The 17,362-nt window shown below is 37.7% G+C and overlaps 5 protein-coding genes across 8 annotated transcripts; 2 read left to right on the plus strand and 3 right to left on the minus strand.

Annotated features, from left to right (window-relative positions):
• The first annotated feature begins 7 nt into the window (after positions 1–7).
• LOC109581196 (uncharacterized) lies at positions 8–936 on the plus strand. The gene is made up of 2 exons (XM_019995070.1): positions 8–61; positions 112–936. Exons 1-2 carry the CDS (start codon positions 41–43, stop codon positions 922–924), a joined length of 834 nt encoding a protein of 277 aa, XP_019850629.1. The 5' UTR covers positions 8–40; the 3' UTR covers positions 925–936.
• On the minus strand, positions 893–4,698 carry LOC109581195 (uncharacterized). Of its 3 annotated transcripts, none has more exons than XM_019995069.1 (10): positions 4,352–4,698; positions 3,888–4,151; positions 3,801–3,842; positions 2,983–3,743; positions 2,916–2,937; positions 2,585–2,814; positions 2,437–2,529; positions 2,306–2,386; positions 2,083–2,253; positions 893–2,033 (listed from the first exon to the last, which is right to left on the minus strand). In XM_019995069.1, the coding sequence occupies exons 1-10, from the start codon at positions 4,662–4,664 to the stop codon at positions 1,116–1,118; spliced, it is 2,895 nt and encodes a 964-aa protein (XP_019850628.1). In that variant the 5' UTR covers positions 4,665–4,698; the 3' UTR covers positions 893–1,115. The 3 variants fall into 3 exon arrangements, with proteins under 3 accessions (XP_019850628.1, XP_019850627.1, XP_019850626.1); XM_019995068.1 differs by having other exon boundaries at positions 2,983–3,650; positions 3,693–3,743; positions 3,801–4,151; XM_019995067.1 differs by having other exon boundaries at positions 3,801–4,151.
• A 34-nt stretch (positions 4,699–4,732) lies between these two features.
• LOC109581197 (uncharacterized) lies at positions 4,733–8,601 on the minus strand. Its single transcript, XM_019995073.1, has 10 exons — positions 8,244–8,601; positions 7,748–8,098; positions 7,645–7,692; positions 6,922–7,592; positions 6,841–6,862; positions 6,480–6,712; positions 6,331–6,423; positions 6,197–6,277; positions 5,836–6,018; positions 4,733–5,780 (listed from the first exon to the last, which is right to left on the minus strand). Exons 1-10 carry the CDS (start codon positions 8,578–8,580, stop codon positions 4,851–4,853), a joined length of 2,949 nt encoding a protein of 982 aa, XP_019850632.1. The 5' UTR covers positions 8,581–8,601; the 3' UTR covers positions 4,733–4,850.
• A 115-nt stretch (positions 8,602–8,716) lies between these two features.
• LOC105312324 (uncharacterized) lies at positions 8,717–13,685 on the minus strand. The gene is made up of 5 exons (XM_011404879.2): positions 12,331–13,685; positions 11,709–11,807; positions 11,446–11,526; positions 10,031–10,234; positions 8,717–9,772 (listed from the first exon to the last, which is right to left on the minus strand). Exons 1-5 carry the CDS (start codon positions 13,576–13,578, stop codon positions 8,831–8,833), a joined length of 2,574 nt encoding a protein of 857 aa, XP_011403181.1. The 5' UTR covers positions 13,579–13,685; the 3' UTR covers positions 8,717–8,830.
• Positions 13,686–15,205: 1,520 nt separating this feature from the next.
• LOC109581199 (protein enabled homolog) lies at positions 15,206–17,356 on the plus strand. Of its 2 annotated transcripts, none has more exons than XM_019995077.1 (8): positions 15,206–15,341; positions 15,811–15,877; positions 15,920–15,978; positions 16,030–16,119; positions 16,189–16,286; positions 17,024–17,107; positions 17,173–17,234; positions 17,279–17,356. In XM_019995077.1, exons 1-8 carry the CDS (start codon positions 15,251–15,253, stop codon positions 17,307–17,309), a joined length of 582 nt encoding a protein of 193 aa, XP_019850636.1. In that variant the 5' UTR covers positions 15,206–15,250; the 3' UTR covers positions 17,310–17,356. The 2 variants fall into 2 exon arrangements, with proteins under 2 accessions (XP_019850636.1, XP_019850637.1); XM_019995078.1 differs by having other exon boundaries at positions 15,208–15,341; positions 15,923–15,978.
• Positions 17,357–17,362: the final 6 nt, after the last annotated feature.

Below are 17,362 nucleotides of genomic sequence, written 5' to 3' on the forward strand. Positions count from 1 at the left end.
AGCTCAGTTGAGATCAAGAGTGAGGCAGCTAGAATCATCAATGAGCATTAAACAAGAGCAAGTATAATGATATTTATTGATTTCTCTCTTCCAATCATCCTTTGTTAATAGGTTTACATGGAAAAGGCTTTGCAGGTGCCTCCTGACAAAGTTCGCCAAAAGCTCCTGCAGGCCACACAAGTTATCATACAGTTAGTGAAAGAAAGAGAGGAATGGAAGATCAAAGAAGAAGAACTGACTACATTAGTAAATCAACTGCAGCAAAGCATTAGGCAGAATGAAGAGGAATCGTTAGTAGTTAGCCACACAGAGCAGGAGAATGTACCGCCATCCCATGAGATAAAGGCAGAGTCGTTTGGTAGTTCTGTTCCTGGAAATGTCTCATCACTTCAGTCTAAAACTCATCAAAAAAGCATTCCTATTCCTTCTGGTCACATGTCTTCTTATGAGGGACTTTCAAAACTACTAAAGTCCAGGCCACTCTCTTGTAGACTCGATATACCTGAAATACTCACTCCTCAAAAACCTGTTCAGGACCCACTGTCACCAAAAAGAAAACCTTCACCGGACCCAGTGCCAGCAACTGCTCATGATAGTGTCTCACTGTCTCCATTGAGATTCTCAGACTCCTCTTATTCCAGTGGTATGCAGGGACTTCAAAAAGCACTTCAACTAATAGATGGAGCTACAGTTAGTCCAACTCTTCCTTCATTCTCTCATAGCTGCAAGTCATCAACTCCTCTGAAGGATAGAGTTGATGATGACGAGATTAAAGAGGACACTGGCACTGCTTTCATGATGGTTGAGGGTAGGAAAGTTCCTCACGGTATTACGAGAAAGAGCAAAGTCACTTACGCTGCTCCTCGACTTAAAAAATCATCAAAACCAAAAATTAGAAATTATAATAATAAGGATGATTTATAGTGAACTATATAATGTAGATTCTATTGTGTATTATAAATTTAAATATTTTAAAGTACATCACAAGTATTTTTTTGTATAAAGTGATTACAAACAGAAACGTAATAATAAAAGTTCTTAAAAATAATAATTACAAAGTCATAAACTACATCAAATGAACTAAACTATATATACATAAACTATATGAAGATTATTTAATATAAGTTCATAAAATAAACAGAATCAGTAATTTTTCCATTTTCATCCTTTCCTCCTATGAGCAAAACCTGATCTTCCAATGTAACTGCACATGAATCCGTTAAAACTATTGGCAACTCCCCAAGTTCAATCCACGAGATTGGACCCTCCTCTCTGCAGAGCGAGTATATCTTCCTCGTCCCTCCTGCCCCAATAACAACAATCATGTCATTAATTGTAACGACTGCTGAGTGCGCTCCTTCACCATTGCCAGGTTTCTGAATGGTCTTCATGTATGAAATGCTACCATACTTTTGAACTGCAGAGCTAGCTAACATTTTAAATTTTAATCGCACGTTCTTTGATCGAACACTCGGATCCATATCTCCCCCTAGTAAGTACCAGCTTCCTTTATGTAGAATACTTCTCACTGAGCTTCTTTCGCTGAGCAAAGAGTGAGCAGTGTGCCATTGTGCAGTTGGTGCATGAAACACTTCAATGGATCGCAGGTTGGATTTCGCATCTCTTCCTCCAGCTACTGCAATATTTTGATCTTGGCTTGCAACACTAGCCTGTGCACGAGCTGTTAGCATAGGAGGAATGATATCATCGCGTAGAAAATGGTTTCGCTCATCGATGTACAGGGAGTAAACTCGAGCTGAATATTTTTGTTGATTGAAGTCGAATCCACCAACAACTAGGAGCTGGTTCTGAAAGACAGTCAAAGCAAACAAGTGGACAGGACTTTTAATGAAGACCTGCCAGTTATCGGCCCTAATGTCATACTCCAGTATATAATCCGCTCCAGTGGGTACATCTTGTCCACCAACCATGACCTTATTCCGGTACAATACTGCCTGGGCATTGGTGATTGCCACTGGTAATGATGCACACTTTTCAAAATTCACTACACAACCAGGCACTGATGGGCGATACTACATATATAAAGCAATTTAATATAAGATTATAATTTTTGGCACTTACTATCATTGATCTTCTTTTAACTTTTTTGTTGACGCTTGGTGAGTACTGGCTGTATTGTGTATTTGTGTTTTCTGATATTGACTCTCTTATTGCAATGATTGCATACAAATTGGTAGTAGCTGTCAAAGAGTCTAAAGCTTTTGCTTTTGTATTTATATAAACACCATTAACCTAGGTTTTAAATTTATTTATTATAGCTGTTTTATAAATCCAAAATACTTACAGAAACAATGCAGTCTCCAGCCTTTAGTCTACCATCTTTTTCTGCTAGCCCACCAGGAGTTATTTTTGTAATAAACACGGACTGAATTATAAAGGTATTATGATTTATAAAGAACTTGTATTAATGCTTACTTGCTCCTTATCATCATACATTGCTCCTTGTCCTTCTTCTATATTAAACCCTAGGGTCTGATCTAAGCTTTCCTTGAGCAATTCAACTATTATCTAAAAGAATTGCTTCACTGTCATATTATGCTTACCGAATAAAATAACAACTCACCTTTTTTCTATTAATTTCTAAGATATTGGCTTGAGTAGCAGCATCCTTCATCTCAACAGTTTCATCATCATTTCCAATAACAGTTTCTTGCATTTCTATTCCATTGTTGCTATCATGCATCAAGCCCTCTCTTAGTATCTTCACTTCCATGGACAGCCTTCTTGACTCTTTTTGACTCTCTTCCAGTTCCTTGACCACTTCTTCCAATTGGTGCTGGTCATTTGGAATGGCTATTAAAAATGACATAATTGTTAGATGCATTCTCACAACAGATTAGTAGTGATACATTAGGGTACATAAAAACATTAGAGTAACCGTACAATAGACTTACTCCTTTTTGTTATGATATGGTCCTACAACAATGAATCATATGAGATATAATACATACTTATACATACCTTCTCCTTTTTCCAGTAAATGCTGCCATCAATTGTCAGTTCAACCAGACCCCTCCTCTGCATTAACTCCATAGCTGACTCTGGCACAAGTACAGAAGCTGACAAGTATTTGGGAAAGAGGCAAGTGACCAGGAGCATGTCATCAATCTCTTTGATGTTAACGAGTTGAACACTTTTTGCTAGCGAACCAAACGAGGTAGAAATGGCATCTTTGATGAATTGAAGTGTAATGTGGTCTGGATTCTGATCTATAATCATTTCAATGGCCAAATCATTTTTAAGGAGCTGAGTGGATCTAGACAGAAAAAATTTCTCATCTAAAACATTACGGACTGTTACATATCGGCACAACTCTTTAATATTGGTAGTAAAACTCTGTATATGTATTATAGCACTTGCTACATCAAATTCTTGAACAACAGCCTCCAGGTAGTTGATATCAATCAATGTGCATTTGTCGCACACAAACTCTAAAACACCCTTGGTATCTTGCTTTGATATATCAGGTATGTAGCCATCTGAATATGCTTTGACAAATTTCTTCAAATCTTCAAGGGTAAATCGATGCTTTTTGATAATTTTACAAATTAAATCAAAATCTTTCTCAAAAATGGCTCGTATTCCAGCAAAATTTTCATTAGCAGCTATAATTTCTTTTGAAACTGTTCCTGTAACAATAAAGGATAAAATATTTACATAATTATTAATACTGTTTGATTCTCTCCTGGATCTTGCAAAACTGTCTTGCTCTATATGCTCTTCTACAACAAACAATGTATAGTAAGAAACTGCACAGTTTGTTTTAAATGTACACTTACGATAGTCTTTCAATAAATCTTTTGATATGGCATCATATTCAGCTGTTTTCAATGCATCAATGAACGTTTTTAAGTGTAGATGATTACTTGAAACTGCTTTGCGGACAGCTTTGAGTAGTATACCCCGGGAATCTTCAACGAGAGATTGGTGTTTGATATCAGTTGAATCATTTTGCGAGATAACTCTTCCACCACAAAGAATATTTGCAATTACCTTTGTATCATCCAATAGCACTGCAAGTTTAGCATAGTGATATCTTAGAATACAGCTTGCTTTCTCCTTGGGGCATACTTTAGTACTCCAATCTGGTGAAGGATTTTCTACTTCTTCAATTTCTGCAGAATCAGTAACTATACATTAAATATAGGGAATTTGGTTAGGTGGATGATCTGTATAAATATGAGATAGATGTATTAAATTTATTTTTAATTTTTTAAATAGATAATGTCTAGTGGACTAGCTACATGTATCTAGACTACTCTCTTTACATTATAATCAAGAGTAGATCTATAAACAGATATTATCATAATACTACAAGTAGACTAGCTACCTCTTAGTTGATTTGCAAGGGGGGAAGTTTCTTCAAACTGCAAAAAGGCATCAGCCAGCAGGTTCAGCTTCTCCCCTTTAATTTTGATGGCGTAGGTTAGGGCTTTCATCAAGACCGTTTTTCTTCCCTCGGTGCTTTTGCCTGACCCTTCTATCTCGTTTAACGTTTTGTCACTAATACAGCCAAAACTGTAGAGGAGCTGTGACATTGTCACTGGATACAACCCCAGAGCTTCATCAATCTGCAACATATATTTTTGGAAAGCATTTTTATATACGTTTGTGCTACGATCTGCATCTGTGGTGTCTGTCATCTTCTTCTCTTCAAGCTATCGCGATCGCTTAAGAAGCTGGAGGTGGGGCTTATTATTTGCATTATGCATAGAATATAGACATCTAAATAAGGATGATTATAATAATAAATGAGGAATTGAGCCTTATTGAGGATGAATTAAAATAAAATTAAATAATAATTTTTATTATTGTTATACACTTTGATTTTATGCCAGTTTTGTCTGTAAGGACATCAAATAAACTGAATTAGTATTCCCTCCATATTCGTCTTTTCCTCCTATCAGCAAAACCCGATCTTCCAATGTAACTGCACATGATTCCATTAAAACTATTGGCAACTCCCCAAGTTCAATCCATGAGATTGGATCTTCCTCTCTGCAGAGCGAGTATATCTTCCTTGTCCCTCCTGCCCCGATGACAACGATCATGTCATTAATTGTAGCAACTGCTGAGTGTGCTCCTTCACCATTGCCAGGTTTCTGAATGGTCTTCATATACGAAATGCTACCATACTTTTGAAGTGCAGAGCTAGCTAACATTTTTAATTTTAATCGCACGTTCTTTGATCGAACACTCGGATCCATATTTCCCCCTAGCAAGTACCAGCTTCCTTTATGTAGAATGCTTCTCATTGAGCTTCGGCCACCAAGCAAAGAATGAGCAGTGTGCCATTGTGCAGTTGGTGCATGAAACACTTCAATGGATCGCAGGTTGGATTTCGCATCTCTTCCTCCAGCTACTGCAATATTTTGATCTTGGCTTGCAACACTAGCCTGTGCACGAGCTGTTAGCATAGGAGGAATGATATCGTCGCGTAGAAAATGGTTTCGCTCATTGATGTACAAGGAGTAAACTCGAGCTGAATATTTTTGTTGATTGAAGTCGAATCCACCAACTACTAGGAGCTGGTTTTGAAAGACGGTCAAAGCAAACAAGTGGACAGGACTTTTAATGAAGACCTGCCAGTTATCGGCTCTAATGTCATACTCCAGTATATAATCCGCTCCAGTGGGTACATCTTGCCCACCAACAATAACCTTGTTTCTATACAATACTGCCTGAGCATTGCTGATAGCCACTGGTAATGAGGAGCATCTTTTGAGATTCATCGCAAAACTTGGCGCTGATGGACGATACTAAAGTATAATGAATGATTATATACATCATTATATTCAGTATATTGACATATACCTTGATTGGTCTCCTTATGACTAGATTGTTTTTTCTCTCCAGGCTTGGTGATGAGCACTGGCTTTGCTCTGTATTTGTGTTTTCTAACATCGATTCTCTTATTGCAATGATTGTGTACAGACTTGCAGTGGATGTTAATGCAGCTAAAGTCTCTGCTTTTGTAGTCATATTCACCCCATTAACCTAGAAAATTAATTATCATGTAGTACTAAAATCAAAGAATTCAATAGTCTATAGAATACAGGGTCCAAGGCCAAATTTTGTTTAAAAATGGCTAGAAATAAAATTCTCAATTTTTATAATTTTTTTGATACATAACACATGCTATTATGTCATTCAAACATTCACTAAGCTAGCTTACAGAAACAATGCAGTCTCCAGCCTTTAGTCCACCATCTTTCTCTGCTAGCCCACCAGGAGTTATTTTTGTAATAAACACGGCCTGCAAAATAAAAGTACTATGATTCATGATAAAGAACTTTTATTAATGCTTACATGTTCCTTATCATCATACATTGCTCCTTGTCCTTCTTCTATTTTAAACCCGAGGGTCTGATCTAAACTTTCCTTGAGCAACTCAACTATTATCTAAAAGAATTGCTTCGCTGTCATATTATGCAGTCATTGAATAAAAATAATATTACCCTTTTCCTCCCAATGTTCCAAATATTGGCTTGAGTAGCGGCATCCTTCATTTCAACAGTATTATCATCATCTTCTCCAATAACAGTTTCTTGCATTTCTATTCCATTGTCATTATCATGCGTCAAGCCCCCTCTTAGTATCTTCACTTCCATGGACAGCCTTCTTGACTCTTTTTGACTCTCTTCCAGTTCCTTGACCACTTCTTCCAATTGGTGCTGGTCATTTGGAATGGCTATTAAAAATGATGTAAGTAGTGCTATAGATGTTTATCACTGTAGATGAGTAGTGATAAATTAGTAATAATCTTTTAGTGATTTCATGCATGCATAAATTAATATATGCACAATAGTACACACTTACTCCTTTGTATTATGATATGGTCCTATACAACAATAGATAGTAGCATCATCACAATGTTATGATCATACTGTATATACTTACCTTCTCCTTTTTCCAGTAAACGCTGCCATCAATTGTCAGTTCAACCAGACCTCTCCTCTGCATTAGCTCCATGGCTGACTCTGGCACAAGAAGAGAGGCTGACAAGCAGTTGGGAAAGAAGCAAGTGACCAGGAGCATGTCATCAATCTCTTTGATGTTGACGAGTTGAACACTTTTTGCTAGCGAACCAAACGAGCTAGAAATGGCATCTTTGATGAATTGAAGCGTAACGTGGTTTGGGTTCTGGTCTATAATCATTTTGATAGCCAAATCAGTTTTGAGAGGTTGGTTGGATCTTGATAGGAAAAACTTCTCCTCCAGAACATCACGGACCGGCACGTATTTGCACAACTCTTCAATGTTGGTATTAAAACACTGCACAAGTACGACAGCTCTTTTTACTTTGAATTCTCGAACAACAGCCTCTAGATAGTTGATATCCATGAATGTACATTTGTCATATACTAGCTCAAGGACATCATTACTGGTCACACAATCTGATATTTGAGGAAGGTAGCCATCTGAATACTTTTTGACGAATTTCTTCAGATCTTCATAGGGGAACCGATGAAGTTTGACGTTTTCACAGATGGTTTTAAATAATTTATCAAAAATGGCTCGTATGCCAGTGAACTTTCCATTAGCAGATATAATTTCTTTTAAGACTGTGCCTGTAAATTAAACATAGAATTATTATTTTCACAATTAATATGCATGGTTTACTGTTTGATTCCCTCCTGGAGCTTGCATAACTGCTTCGATCAATTTGCTCTATAAACATTGTACAATAATACATGATTTGTTTCAAATTATTCTTCACACTTACGATAGTCATTCATTAGTTCTGCCACTAATTCATCATATTCAGCCTTTTCCAATGCGTCAATGAAACTTTTTAGGTGACGGTAGTTTCTTGAGACTGCATTGCGAACGGCCTTGAGCAATACAGCTCGAGAATCTTCAGCAAGAGACTGCTGTTCGACATTACTTACGGTGGCTTTTGTTATAACCCTGCCACCGTAAAGAACATTTGCAATCGTCTTTGGGTCTTCCAGCTGTGCTGAGAGTTTACCGTAGTGCGACCTTAGGATATAGCTTGCCCTCTCTTCATAGGTCTTTCTGCTCCAATCTGGTGGGTTTGGCACTTCTTTCTCTGCAGAGTCAGCGACATCAGAATCTATGCATAAAAGAGTTAAAGAAATCAGGAAGGAAGTTTACACACAAGGTGGATCACCTTAAAATAATCAATATTGACACAAACATAGCTCAATTAGATTAATTATAACTGATCTAGATTTAGATTTAATGCCAAAAGATCCTACCTCTTAGTTGAGTTGCAAGGAGGGAAGTTTCTTCAAACTGTGAAAAGACATCAGCCAGCAGGTTGAGCTTTCTTCCGTCGAATTCTACAGCGTATTTCAGAGCCCTGAACAATACAGCTCTTCTTTCTTCGGAGGTTTTGTTTGGTGCTTCCGTCTCGTCTAAAGTATTCTCACTGATACAGCTAACGTTGTAAAGGAGCTGGGACATCTTTACTGGATAAAGGAGAGCTTCATTGATCTGCTGGTAGCGGTCCCTGAACGTGCGTTCATTCTCACTGTCACTAGCCATCATGTACAAGCTCAAATGAAAACTGGAGGTGGGGCTCATTCTTAGCATAACTCACTCAAAATAGAATCACCTCTGGCGAGTCAGTGGCTTTCTACAACAACAGCAATAATATCTGGATTTCTTGTAATTTGTACATCTTGCTATGCAGCCCAAAGACTCCTTTGATTAAAAGTAATCTAATAAATCCACTCACAGAATAACGATATAACAGTAACAACAACAAAACAACAAGTATCAATACAAACGAATACATAGTATGTATATTTATCATTAGTATTTATATTTTATCTGTGAAATACTACAGTTGGGTTCTACTTGACTCCTTTAAGTACATACGGTAAACAGCATCAGTGTCCTTCCCGTCTTCATACCTTCCACCGATCACCAAGACCTCTTCGTCTGATATGGTCACTGCACACGAGTGACTAAGAGGATCAGGTAGTTCCCCTACCTCAAGCCAGGAGTAAGGATCCTCACATAAAGCATATACCGTCGACGTTGGGTCAGAGAGATCCTCACTGTCACGATGAGCCCCACCAATTGTCACTATCTTTCCGCCACTGAGAGCAACAGCACTGTATGTATTAGGGAGAGAGGGTATGGCCTTGAAGCACGATACACTACCAGTCTTGTGACAGGCGGAGTCTATGAGGGACTGGAGAGGAGTGTAGATTGAACGAGAGGTTGGGAAGCCTTGCTGCTCTCCGCCGAGTAGATACCAAAACCCGTTATGACAGAGCCCCTTCATAGAGCTCTGTTCCAACGTGAGGGGATGAGCAGTGTACCACTGCTGCGAAGCAAAATTAAACACCTCCACACAATTGAGAGTGTTCTTATTGTTCCTTCCGCCAGCAACCACTAGGCTTGTTCCCAGACTCACGACTGCTGCGTGCATACGAGCTGTAGGCATTGGAGTAAGGGAGCCAAGCCAGGATCCCTCCATCTCGTTCCAAGCAAACAGTTGAGCTGAGCAGCTTTGAGTCGCAGAGTCAAATCCACCGACAACCGTCACTTTGTCTTGAAACACAGTCAGCCCAAAGAACCACACAGGCGAGGTTGTTAGCGTGTTCCATGAGTCTTTCTCCGGATCATATTCAAAGATGCTTCCGGAATTATTTGAATAATGTCCACCGACTATGACTTTGTTCTTGTATAGGACCGCCTGGCCATTGCTGATAGCCTCGGGCAATGGGGCACATTCCTCAAATGCCATTACTACTCCTAACTTTAGTGGATGGAGCTATAGAAATATAAAAAAATAAAAATAAAAATTTAAATAGCATATATAATTAGCATAATAAGGTATGATGCTTCAATTAATTTACAATTATTCTAAATTTGCAACTTGGAATATTTATTTTACGAGATAATCACACTTTACATTAATAACACAATGTGTAATTGATGGCCTTATAGTCCCATATGCCACTCAAAAACTCATTACAAAATGGGCAAGGAATTAAATTATCGAAATCAAAAACCAATCATTGATTATTACCCTATCAGTGCTGGCACTCTTTGATGGTCGACGCCTTGAGCCAGCAGTTGAGAGTCTCTGTCGTCTTACAGGTTGAGGCTCTTCAAGGGAAGGATCTATAAGAACTTCTTCTCTAGTGACGACCATTGTACACACATCCCCAGAGCTCATCAGAGCTGAGAGTGCATCCGGTCTAGTAGCACTAGTCATATCGACTCCATTGACCTGTGAATTAATGAATAAATTTAGAAAATAAATAAATATATACAATATATACTATGCTGTCATTGCAGTGAAAAAAGCTTGTATAAAATTGTTAGTGTGAACAAGGCCTTGTTCACACATTAGAGGTGTGAACAAGGTGTCAAAAAGTTAATAAACTATTTTTTACACCACAATACAAATTTTTACACTACAATACAAATTTTAGTAATAAAGCTAGGCACCAAACTCAGTCAAGCCTCAAATACAAGTCAACTAATCTACATGTGATAGAATGAAACCTCAACAGTGACCAAAACAACATACACTGTACAATAAAATGCCAATAGAAAGAAACCACATCGACATAGTCCATTAACAATCGCCGAAATATTTACAATATTTCCGCAAGGAAGAATCCAAAGCATTATAATTCTTCGCTTCAATTCAATACAGCAGCAGTAGAGGGTCATTGAACAAGCTAACGAGTAATGCAATGCTAAGAATCTTAATTAAAATGGCATACAGTAATAATAATATAAAATCATAATCAACTAAATAGACCAGCTGTGCATGTACTTGTGCGCTCAGAGAAAAGAGAGAGAGAGGGGAGGAGGAAAGTATAAGAGAGGAAGACAATTGGATAGTTAGCTACAGCACAATCCCACACAAATAGTATTTAACAAAACAATTACCAAAACTAAACCAACACAAGAAAGGCACATTTGATACCAGCTGAATTATAATCTAACAGAGAGACTGAGAGTTAGTTGTGCCTGCTACCACAGTAACTATAACACAATTAATATTAATCATCATGTACTGTAAATAGTAATTAAGATCTTGTTTGTGTACACATTGTACTATAATTACTGATAGGTATGCCTAATATTTTGGTTTGAGTATGCTGTTATTGTCTATCCTTTACATTAAACTCCAGTACACAAACTCTCTTTCACTTTTCCTACCTATAGATGCTAATCTCAAAGACTATGCGCATGTTTGCCTACAAGTCTGGTCATAATAGAGTTCAAAAGAGGTTATACCACACATCGTCCACAAGTTCTTTTGTGCATATAATCAAAAGTAGATATACATGTAATTCCAGTGTAGTTTATGGGCATACACACCCTTCCTTCATTAGATTAGCGTGATCATTAACCTTCCCTCTCACTCATTTACTCACAAGTTAGCACTCACTTTCTGTTCCCTTTCTCTCATTCTCTCAATCATACCATTATCAGTTTGTCTCCAGGCTTTAGTCGCCCGTCTTTTTCAGCTAGTCCACCCGGAGCTAGTCGCGTTATGAAGATACTCTACAAACACCAAAATATTGTTTAATTTGTTGTAATTATTTTTGAGACAAAAATGATATAAATTAATTATTGCAACAGGTGTATTTAGATTCCAGACATATTCACACCACATGTCATGAAAATGCAAATGCCCAGACTATATATGTGTATCATTTCCTTTCTAACTCTCCTCAATAGCTGACCTCATCTCCTTCCAATAGTGTTGAGGCTGCACCTTTTCCTCCAGTTATACTAAACCCAAAACTCTGGTCAGAACTCTCCTTGTGGAGCTCGATATAAACCTGTAGAGAATATTTAAAAGGATCTATGTCACTCACGCCTATGGTTGCAATTTGTATTATATCAAACAAATTTACAGCTTAAACTGCTAAGTGTAGTGTTTTACCCTTTGCAGTGCTAAAGCTGTCTTAATTACTTATTAACAAGTGCACAGTAGTGCTCTCGCACAAGCTATGAAAGGGAGGATAATATCATCAGACACCTCAAGAGACAAAAGATAAAAGTATTATCAATTGACTGATGCTACAAGCTTCATACACTGTGAGAACAAAAAGCTGATAATTTGATTAAAATCAAGAGGCACTATCCCAACGGCTGGCCAACTGCCAATAGAATTAAACTACAAACTTTATTATGTTCCGTCTAAAAGTCAAAACTATTCTGCGCACAGTATTGGCTATATGGTATACTGAACACTTTGTTCACAACACAATATTTTTTGCTCTACTAACACAGATCAGCTCTTTCTTATGTACTGCTGGCCTGGACTAAAAACAAACACAAGGAAAACAATTGTTGTGTTACCTTTTGATGATTGAGTTGTATAATGCTAGCCTGAACTGATGCATCCTTTGATTCAACTTTCCTTCCCTTTCCACCCTGCTCCTCTTCTTCACCTTCACTCTCATCCTCCTGTCCAAAGAATGCTTGCTGAGCACGCAAATGACGCAACTCAGACTGAGTCACTTTCAGCTGTGCCTTCAAACGAGAGTTCTCCGTTTCAAGTCTTTTCATGCGAACATCTTTCGGCGAAGGAGCTGTCTCTTTGACGCTCTCAGAAGAACCAAGAACAGCAGTGAGGATCTTGAGAGGATCTTGAAATGGAGTTCGTCTAGTCGTAATGGACATCTTGACCTCTTGCACAATCTCCGAGGCCGTCGGCCGTAGAACCGGGTCTTTCTGCAAGCACTGCATGATAAGACCTCGAAGCAAATGGTTTCCATCAATCCTTTCCGTTTGTTGCAAGAGAGATGGAGACTGGCCCGGACCGATTCTCTTAGGACGCTGCTGTGTAATGACATGCACCATGAGCTCGCCTAGCGAGAATATGTCATCCTTGAAGCCTCTGTTACTGATACCAGTGAATGCAGACGAGATGTGGTAGCCGTTACTGCTGCTGTTCAATTGAGCCTGCAAGTGCGACGTAAATGAGATATCACCTGATTCAACGTTTCCCCCGGCAGTGTCGTCAAAGACAGAATATATTGGAGGATAGGATAGTTTAGCTGTTAGACTAGGAGTAAGAAAGACTGTGCTAGCTGTCAGGTTGCCGTGGGTCAGTGCAGGGGAGGAGCCATGCATCGCCTCCAGGCCAAGAGAGACGTCGTGGATTAAAGAGATTTTTAGAGATTCAGGTAGATTGGGGACCCTGTGGAGGACCTGGTTGAGAGTGGTGTCGAGCTGCTCTGTGAGTATGATTGGAAGGAGGTTGGTCTTGGGAAAGACCACACCAAGGAACTGGAGAATGTTAGGGTGTCTTAGCTTTGCAAAGCGATGAGTCTCCTCGGCTAGCCTCTCAGTCAAAGACATCGAGTCTTTGTCCTCTTCGTTGTCTTCTGTTCCTGGCTGCAATAAACGGCTCGCCTCCTCTTCGTTTGTAGGCAAGACAGCAACGGCCTGGAGCCCACCGCCTATAGTTACCTCGCTAAGGGTGAAAGAAGGAGTCCGCCTAAGCTCTCGTCCAGTGTACTCAACTGAAGTATCTAAGATAAGGTCCTGGAGCCAGTGGCGGAGCTCTGCTTCTGGGCTGTTTAGTGAACGAGAAGACGCCATTGTACTGGGTGCTTTTATATTGCTTCTTTGCACACCAGATCTTTCTGTTGTCTTGCTTGCAGTAGAGATACAGTTGGTGCTTCTGCTAACAGGCTCAAGGAAGGAGAGGAGGCTCAGAGAAAAACAAATAATGCTCTTTGTTGCAATCCACAACTTATGAATAATGTCTAGTTATTAATATTCATGAGCATCCGCCTTTTTATTACTGGTGATAATAGATGTCATACTAACACATACTAAATACAGTACTGATGAAAACTGTAATATGTGAGATTGAGGTCTATGCATGGTCAATGAGGAAGGAAGAGGTTTCTTTGTCCCGGTTGGTTGGCGCTTCTTCGCATTATACAGCACCTGGATTTAAAAGAAGAAGAAAAACCTACAATATCTCTCTTACCATTTGTGAGGGTAATAATTGATGAGGTATCTCTATGCATGAACCAAAGTTAAGTAAATTTCATCATAATCCATTTATACAGGGAACCACATTTTGTATATTGTGTAATTGTAGGGCTGAACTATGTCCAACCACATTGACAACACCTGCCATGTAGTTTTTGTCATCAGAAGCCATTGATGTACGTATTGAGAAGCGGTTAGAGTTGAAGACAATGCAAAGGATATCACAGTGATTTTTGTACACAATCACTGCTTTGGAGGAGAAAAAGAGAGAAAGAAGATTGAGAAAGAAAGGAGAGGGAAAACAATCAATGATAAGAGTAGGAGGAAAGAATTGTAGAAACAAGTTTGACTAGAAGCCTTGATACAATAGACTACACAGTAACCAATAAATAAATAAACAACCACAGAGTAGCAAACCACAGTGATTTCATTACCCTTTAATAACACCTGGAGACAAGGATAGAAGTATGGGACAGGAACAAATTATAAATTATAACTCTTGATTATAATTATTTCACAACATATAGTGAGCTTAAACTAATCATAAACTACGGTTTAGACATATGCACATACACACACATCACACACACACTCTCATTTAGACATTCACACATTAATCTTGTGTACCCGTGAGGTACAAGTTGTTACTAAAAAGGTGTGTATACTCACTTGTTTTGACTGAGCAATAGCTGATATAGTGTTACCCATACCTAGCAATGATTATAATTGTAACGTCTCTCAGTTACTACCTCCTACTCTCTCCCTCCCCTGAACTCCTACTCACTACTCTCTTCCACTCCTTCTCTCACAATTACCTTTTTTGACAGTTTGGTTAAAATCTAGCTCCTACAACTTGTTTTTTTATGGCCACTCTTTGCCAGGCTTCAAGATGAGAATAGGGGTTGCTAATTTTTCCTCTCTTCTTTTACTTCAAATAGACGCTAAATTAAATTACACATTTACAGTAACACAAGGGAAATCTGAAAAAAATAGACGTATACACCTGATGGTTGACAAACTTAATTAGCCATCTGTTGCAAATCGGACATCAATAGGTTGTGAATAGCATTATTTAACTGTTAGTTTACCAATTTTTAGCACTAGTTTATAACCATTATACAGGCAATATGTCACTTGCACAGCTGCTTTTGGTCATCTTATTTCACCATACAAAACCAACGACATTTTGTACCCACGTTAACGCACGTGGGTGTGACCTCTTTTTATAAACTACGTACGTCATTATACGTCACTGTGCCAATTGTACAAGATGAGTTACACTGTTCCTCCAAGAAGACAGGCTCCTGCTGTTTATAGGCGGCAACACAATGCAACAGAGAGAAGTGGACCTTCTACAGATGGTAAACTAATTGACAACTGTTTGGAAAATGTTATAGATCAAAACTAGATGATCAGTTCAGTATAAATTAATTTTCATTTTCACTGACATCATAGTGAAGGCGCATATTCTGTCATGTTGGCCTGGGATAAAAAAGTTGAAATAGTAATTTCAACATTGCACTATATTTTCACTCAATTTCAAACCAATGAACTAAAATGTGCATTAATTTTTGCATTTATGAATATTCATATCACAGTAGAGCTAACTTATAAAACAATATCAGTGGCTGCAAATTTCAAAGCTCATTTCATGTATTTGGTTAATTAGTTAACGCTAGCTGTCAATAAAAGTCCCTTTACTCATACTAAATTCATTGATTCTTAGTTTCACAGGCTAGACTGGTGTTTTCAACTGTTTTGTTAATACCATGGAATGTATGAATATCATTAATTTGTTGATAATTAAATACTATTGCTTTTATTATATAGATCCTCCATCATCTGCTTCTCCTGACAGTGCTAGACCCCAACAACAGCAACAGCAACCAATACACAGGTATATCTTTTATTTGTTTTTAATTATAGTTCATTCCTTTAGCAGTAGAGGCTTTCATATTATATCACCCAATCCCGAAAAGAATGCAAAACTTCAACAAAGTAAGCGCATAAGACCAATCTCTAGTAGGAATTATTGTTCCTCATATAAAGGAGCAAGAGAAGAAGAAGAGGCTTATAGCTCGTACAAAGAAAAAAAGAGAGCAAGTCAGGCTAGCAGATTTGCTGTTTCATCACGATTGGGTATGCCTCCAATGTTGATGTTTTTTTGATCATAATATTTTTTATTTTTTGCTATATATATATATATAGGTGGAGAACGACTTTCTCCATATTCCATTGATGAAATGAGAGAGAGGCAGGAGAGGACAGCAAAAATGGAGGCAAAAAGAGAACCAATAAGAAGACAAGTACGTGTTGTAATACTGCTGTTGTTGTCACAGTATTACTATTACATAATTGTAGTTGTAATTTATGCTTAAGACTAAACAGAATTTAGCCGATTTGATCAAAATTGATTTTTTACAAAATTTTAAAGTTGCTCTAAAATTGGGCAAAAGCCTCTGTACTATAGTACACCAAATTTTGTCAAAAATGGCTAGGAGAGAATTCTCCATTTTTATAATTTTTTTATGATATATATACATGTTTTTATGTTGTCTAGCAAGTTTGAGTTGATTCTAATTAAAATTAGATTTTTTACGAATTTTTAAAGTTGCTCTAAAATCAGGCAAAAGTCCCTGTACTATAGTACACGGTCTCGGGCCAAATTTTGTCAAAAATGGCTAGGAAAGAATTCTCCATTTTTATAATTTTTTCTGATGGATGTACATGTTCTTATGTTGTCTAGCAAGTTTGAGCTGATTCTGATTGAAATTAGCTTTTTTTACGAATTTTAAATGTTGCTCTAAAATCTGGCAAAAGTCCCTGCACTATAGTACACTTTCTCAGGCCAAATTTTGTCGAAATGATTAGAAGAGATTTTTTCACTTATATAATTTTTCTTGATACATATACATGTTCTTATGTTGCGCTGAGTTCTAGTTGAGTCTATTTTTCTAAAAGGAGTGCAATTGAATGCGTAATTGTAATCATTGATCCCAGGCCTGATTTTGATTAATCATGATACTTCTTACTTGATCTACAGATAGAAAGAGAGGAACGTAGAGCTGAACAAATGAGGAAGGAATCAGAAAAGATAGAAGAGCACAAAATGAGGCAAAGAGAAAAGGTGACATACCTATATTAAAGACAAACCTATATTCAAGCCAGCCATCTTTATCCTTTTTGTAACAGAGTGAAAGACTTGAGAGACAAAGAGCACTGACAGAACCAGCAAGACAAGAAGAGATAAGGAGGTAAATTGAACCTTATAAAATTTATATTTAATATTATTTTATAGGAAAAGATTAGAATATCTCGAAAAGAAGTGATACAGTTTTTCGAAATAAAGCTGCATTAATTTTAGTAACTATATATACATCAT

The sequence above is a fragment of the Amphimedon queenslandica genome, unplaced genomic scaffold (genome assembly GCF_000090795.2).
Source record: "Amphimedon queenslandica unplaced genomic scaffold, v1.1 AMPQUscaffold_13455, whole genome shotgun sequence".
Taxonomy (NCBI): Eukaryota; Metazoa; Porifera; class Demospongiae; order Haplosclerida; family Niphatidae; genus Amphimedon; species Amphimedon queenslandica.

What these genes read in the sequence shown, in the direction of transcription:
- LOC109581196 (XM_019995070.1), top strand. Translation starts at nt 41, where the DNA reads ATGAGCATTAAACAAGAGCAA. An exon ending in TGAGCATTAAACAAGAGCAA is followed by an intron (nt 62 to 111) that starts GTATAATGATAT and finishes CTTTGTTAATAG; the next exon opens with GTTTACATGGAAAAGGCTTT.
- LOC109581195 (XM_019995067.1), bottom strand. Translation starts at nt 4,664, where the DNA reads ATGACAGACACCACAGATGCAGATCGTAGCACAAACGTATATAAAAAT. An exon ending in CCTTGCAAATCAACTAAGAG is followed by an intron (nt 4,152 to 4,351) that starts GTAGCTAGTCTA and finishes TTTAATGTATAG; the next exon opens with TTACTGATTCTGCAGAAATT. An exon ending in AGATTTATTGAAAGACTATC is followed by an intron (nt 3,744 to 3,800) that starts GTAAGTGTACAT and finishes TGTTTGTTGTAG; the next exon opens with AAGAGCATATAGAGCAAGAC.
- LOC109581197 (XM_019995073.1), bottom strand. Translation starts at nt 8,580, where the DNA reads ATGCTAAGAATGAGCCCCACCTCCAGTTTTCATTTGAGCTTGTACATG. An exon ending in CCTTGCAACTCAACTAAGAG is followed by an intron (nt 8,099 to 8,243) that starts GTAGGATCTTTT and finishes TTTTATGCATAG; the next exon opens with ATTCTGATGTCGCTGACTCT. An exon ending in CCATATCATAATACAAAGGA is followed by an intron (nt 6,713 to 6,840) that starts GTAAGTGTGTAC and finishes CATTTTTAATAG; the next exon opens with CCATTCCAAATGACCAGCAC.
- LOC105312324 (XM_011404879.2), bottom strand. Translation starts at nt 13,578, where the DNA reads ATGGCGTCTTCTCGTTCACTAAACAGCCCAGAAGCAGAGCTCCGCCAC. An exon ending in TACAACTCAATCATCAAAAG is followed by an intron (nt 11,808 to 12,330) that starts GTAACACAACAA and finishes TATTCTCTACAG; the next exon opens with GTTTATATCGAGCTCCACAA. An exon ending in AGAGTGCCAGCACTGATAGG is followed by an intron (nt 9,773 to 10,030) that starts GTAATAATCAAT and finishes ATATTTCTATAG; the next exon opens with CTCCATCCACTAAAGTTAGG.
- LOC109581199 (XM_019995077.1), top strand. Translation starts at nt 15,251, where the DNA reads ATGAGTTACACTGTTCCTCCAAGAAGACAGGCTCCTGCTGTTTATAGG. An exon ending in CAACAGCAACCAATACACAG is followed by an intron (nt 15,878 to 15,919) that starts GTATATCTTTTA and finishes TCATTCCTTTAG; the next exon opens with CAGTAGAGGCTTTCATATTA. An exon ending in AGACAAGAAGAGATAAGGAG is followed by an intron (nt 17,235 to 17,278) that starts GTAAATTGAACC and finishes ATTATTTTATAG; the next exon opens with GAAAAGATTAGAATATCTCG.